This window comes from Wasmannia auropunctata, unplaced genomic scaffold, assembly GCF_000956235.1.
Source record: "Wasmannia auropunctata unplaced genomic scaffold, wasmannia.A_1.0 LD336035.1, whole genome shotgun sequence".
In the NCBI taxonomy this organism is placed as follows: domain Eukaryota; kingdom Metazoa; phylum Arthropoda; class Insecta; order Hymenoptera; family Formicidae; genus Wasmannia; species Wasmannia auropunctata.
The window spans coordinates 225147-230173 of record NW_012026855.1 but is presented as its reverse complement, the minus strand read 5'-3'; the positions used below and the strand labels follow the sequence as shown (position 1 = coordinate 230173).

Sequence of the window (5027 nt, the reverse complement as noted above, 5' to 3'; positions counted from 1 at the left end):
GCGCGCGATTTCAAAGTGGTCTCGCCGGGAGGGCTTCTGGCCCTCGATACGTGGAGCGAGCCATGGTGTCAGCTCTCCTGCGCCCTTGTACTACCGGGGCCTCCTGGCAGGGCCGTCGGCTCGCTCCGAAAACTCTGTAAAAGATAACAGCAGTAAGAGGGCTCCGTGATAGAAGAAAAAGAAAGAGTACTTACGTGACCTGTGCTCCCGTCTTGCGCTGAGTGTATGTCTCGGTAGCCTCGCGTCCTAGGAGTCCTCGTTGCTTGGAGCCGGTGAGACGACGCTTTCATACAATCTCTTCCGACGAGTCGCCACCCTCGCTTATTTCGGTCGGTGCATGCCCTAACTGCTTAATGCTATTATAAAATTTTAAGTCGTGGAACATGGCAAATCGTAGATGCGCTCGCCCTCGAAAATCGGAGGACGCAGGATCCACAACCTTTGCGGTCGGGCTACTGAGCCCTTGTGACGGAGCCCTTGTTGTCGCAAAACGTCACGTCACAGTATTAAATATTATACAGGGTGTCCGATAATAACCGGATAATATCTCGTGGGCTGGTAGAGCAGCTTAAACTGAACAAAAAAGTCCTCTACCATTTTGCAAAATTCGCAATCGTTAACAAGATATTAATTTTTGAAGATTGGCGAATAAACGCGTATCCGTTCGGCCCACCGCTGAATACCAGCGGTGGGACGGCCATATCTCGCCGCGTTGCTAAGCGTGTGGGGATAGAGTCTATTCCCACATGCCTAGCAGCGCGGCGAGATACGACTGGCACGACCGCTGGTATTCAGCGGTGGACCGGACAGATACGCGCTTATTTGTCAATCTTCAAAAATTAATATCTTGTTAACGATTGCGAATTTTGCAAAATGGTAGAGGACTTTTCGATCCAGTTTAATCTGCTCTACCAACCCACGAGATATTATCCGGTTATTACCGGACACCCTGTATATAGATATAATGTTTTTATCTATATATTATCTATATATTATATGCGTATTATATTTTTAATAGTAACATTGATTTATTGTAGTCATGGAGAGATTGGCGAATAGACACTAAAGCCAAGGCAGCAAAAATCAAAAATTATCAACGTGGTACAGGAGGAGGGGGTCCCCCTCCAGCTCCTCTTCTGGAAATAGAAGAAAGATTGATATCATTGATGGGTATTGAATCAATAGAGGGCCATACAAGTGTAATAGATCCAGCAGAGGTAGGTATTATTGTTTAAACATATTTATTAACAGATTATTTACATATTTTTACATTACATTATACTTATTTTTTTGTATTTTTATCATATTTATTTTCTTTCACTTTTTTGCATAGCCACAAAGTTCAAGACAATGTGATGTTTTAAACGAAGTAGTATTTTCATTTCAATCTCAATTTCCATCCTCGTCTTTATCAAATATGAATAACATAGATCCTGCAGAAGTAAGTACTATCGAATTTTGACTTATAAATTATTCGTAAATATAATTTTTTATTTTCTGTAACATAATTTGTTATGATTCTTATTTATTATTGTTTACTTCCATTTTTTATAGCTACAAGAGATAAGACAATCTGTATTATGTGAAGCTAACATGTTTTCATGTCAATCTTCATGTCAGTTTCCATCCACGTCTAAATTAAATACGCCTCGTATTACAAATATACAAATTATAAGCAATCCTGTGCAAGTAAGTATTAATAAATTTTAACACTTATTAATAAATTATTCATACGTGTTATGTAACTTTTATGTTTTTTTTGTAATGTAACATAATGTTATTTTTATTGATTACTTCTAAATTTTTCTAAATACATTTTATTTACTTTTATGTTTACATACTTATTTACACATATAAATTAATGTTTTATTTATGTTACAGCATCCATCACTTGAAGATAATTCATCTCTTCAATCTCTTCCAATATTTTCATCGAGCTCTCATACGAAGGTATATCCACAATCAATTTCTCTCCTTTCACAAGGAACTACTGCTTCAGGCTCTCAGTCAACCCCTTCGTCTTCTACTGATCAACATACAAATACTTCGTTGCCTACTTCTATTGAATCTTCTAAGGCAACAGCTAAGAAACGCCAAAAAAGACAAGAATCCACAGAAATCCAAAGTAAGTATAAGTATATAAAAATTTAAATATATCAAATAGTGGAGCATTAGTAATAATAAAACTGTTATAGTCAAGTTAGGTTAAATAACAGTAATAATTACTTAACTATAATACTGCAGTATTGTTATATTTAGGACCATCTGAAACATGAGCTTTTTTATTTACACATTGAACTTTTTTTTTTTACATATAGATGTACAAATTTTCAAAAAAATGCAGGCGCAGACGATTGAATTGCAGGCGCAGACGACTGAAATGCAGGCGCAGACGACTGCACTTCAAAAAATTGCAGATGCCATTCAGCATTATATAGATACAACTGTGGTATGTACAATGATTATAGTATTAACATTACAGTAGTAATAGCAATATTGTAGTTATTTATCTTCAGGATATTGGTATTCGCATCGCTCTGCACTATGACGAGTACAGATATTGCGATATCAATTGCTGCATTCGACAACAATACGGTACAATCGCGCCCGATTACGAAACAATGCGGCACATTTCTGATTTGTGTCGCACAATGACAAAGGGACAAGAAAAAAGGGGAAGAAAGGTAAAGATGAGTGATAACGATTTTTTTTTGGTATTTTTTTCAATACATTTTTTAATAAAACTAAAGAAAGTTTTTTAGTACATAAGTAGTTATTAGATAGTTATATAAGTGATTTCTTAATATCATTGGTATGATTGCTGTTAGCTGAAAGCCAAAGCAATATTATACATCTAAAGTCAAATCGTAAATTGCTTATTATCCTGTACGCGATGATTATTTACAGTTATGTCGATCTCATAAATTCTGTTTAATTTATTTGTGCCGTTTGTGTCATATATGATAATTATCATTAGTCGAAGAGTGATCTATTGAAGCGATGTAAAGGCCATATTGTGTTTCGCCTACTTTCGTGCACGCGATGATTGCATAAGAGTTTATATGTCTTATAGGCCAAAATGATATTAAGATATGATTTATACCAAAGTAGATATTAATAATACTTGTATTTAAAATATTGTAGATAATGATAGTACTGGTATTTAAGATATTGTAGATTTCAATAGTACTTGTATTTAAAATATTGTAGATAATGATAGTACTGGTATTTAAGATATTGTAGATTTCAATAGTACTTGTTTTTAAAATATTGTAGATATAGTATAAGATAGTGATAGTATTTGTATTTAAGATATTATAGATATTAATAGTACTTGTATTTAAGATATTGTAGATATTAATAGTACTTGTATTTAAAATATTGTAGATATTGTACATATTGATAGTATTTGTATTTAATATGTTGTAAATATTAATAGTACTTGTATTTAAATAGGTCTTTGCATCGCGTTTTAAAATTGTCATTCAAAAGGTACTGAGAAAAATAAACATGATTATATTTTCTCAACTTATTTATTAATTAACTAACTTCTGCGATTACCAATATGCACAAGTATTAAGACGATGATAATTTCAAGAAAAACGGACATTTCGCGCAATTTAATTATTTAAATTAAATCTGTAGAGAAAAAGCTAGAAATAGAGAAAAAAGGATTACGAATAATTGTTTTATTGCCATGTTTACGAGCAATTGTAATTGTTTCGAATATAGCCAGCAATGCGCTTCAATATTCTTGCTGAATCTAACATATAATTTATTTGTTTTCTCGAAAGCGCGAAATGTGATGAATCGCCAAGTTATGGAAAGTTATATCGAATATGAGTAATTTTTATTCAATCATCCAATATGCAAACGAGCAGCAAGTCGATCGCGTGTACGTTGTCCTTCATTAAAGATGGCTCTACCTTCTGGTATAGGCTGTATTTCAATATCATTAATATTGTCTTCTAAAGCCATAATAGCTTCTTCAGGTTCTGGTGGATCAGGTAAGTTAGCATGTATGCACATATTGTGTAACACTGCACACGCGTTAATAATTTGGCCTGCTTTTTCTGGCGCGTATTCTAATGTGCGATATCGAAGAAGGCATCTAAATCGTTTTTTTAAAACGCCTATGCAGCGCTCCACAGTATTTCGCACACTACTGTGGCGTTCATTGAAATGTTCTTCTCGCGTGTCGGGCTGTGTTTCTGGAAATGGTGTTAGCAACCATGGCTCCAATGGATATCCAGAGTCACCTTGAACATATATATAATATAGAGAAAAAACATAATTATAAATATAAATAAATATATATTTTTTTCTATATTATTCAAATAATCTAAAAAAAGAATGTATTATTTAAATTAATGAAATGGTTACCGAATAGCCAACAATGATTGCCATTCTCATACTGCATTCGGATCAAATGCCGTATAAAACAATTTCTCCAAACGAAAGAATCGTGTGTGGCCCCTGGATATCTTGCCAATATATTTATAATTTCTAAATTTGTATCGCATATCTATAAAAATAGTTTGTATCACGTTAATTCATGTTGAAATTATTAATATTGTCAATTACAGTAGAGAAATGTAATAGTTAGTTTGAAATTGTACTTACAATTTGCACATGCTGTGTATGGTAACCTTTTCTATTTACATACAATCCTTCGTGTATATTAGGAACTCTTATAGCTACGTTTGTTCCATCTACGAATTCTATTAATCCCGGAATTCTAGTTTTATTGTAATTTCTGAAATAAAAAAACAATACATTCGTTAAATTTTTCTTGATTTTTATAGGTACAAAATAACAACGAAGAAGAAATTATGTTTGAGGAACACCTTGAAGATTGAGGTATGAATTTGAAAGTTTTAGCATTGTTTATGTATTGTAATGTACAAATAAAATGAGATATTTCAGAACATATAATTATTAATATATACATTTGTACAATCTCCTGTATTTCCTCTGGAGTTGTTGGAAAATGTATCCATTGCCTTAACAAATGTTGATTGATAGCA

General features: G+C 33.2%; 2 protein-coding genes across 2 annotated transcripts in view; one reads left to right on the top strand and one right to left on the bottom strand.

Annotated features, from left to right (window-relative positions):
- The window catches only part of LOC105452235, a 4279-nt gene extending 1653 nt beyond the window's left edge, over nt 1–2626 (top strand). Inside the window, exons 2-5 of the mRNA XM_011693183.1 lie at nt 1038–1217; nt 1334–1441; nt 1555–1689; nt 1882–2626. Coding sequence (XP_011691485.1) covers nt 1038–1217; nt 1334–1441; nt 1555–1689; nt 1882–2151 — 693 coding nt within the window. The 3' untranslated portion in view covers nt 2152–2626. The remainder of the gene's footprint in view (nt 1–1037; nt 1218–1333; nt 1442–1554; nt 1690–1881) is intronic.
- Nucleotides 2627–3858: 1232 nt separating this feature from the next.
- On the bottom strand, nt 3859–5021 carry LOC105452278 (putative nuclease HARBI1). Its single transcript, XM_011693248.1, has 4 exons — nt 4950–5021; nt 4624–4756; nt 4384–4525; nt 3859–4259 (listed from the first exon to the last, which is right to left on the bottom strand). Exons 3-4 carry the CDS (start codon nt 4418–4420, stop codon nt 3859–3861), a joined length of 438 nt encoding a protein of 145 aa, XP_011691550.1. The 5' UTR covers nt 4421–4525; nt 4624–4756; nt 4950–5021.
- Between the last annotated feature and the right edge of the window lie 6 nt (nt 5022–5027).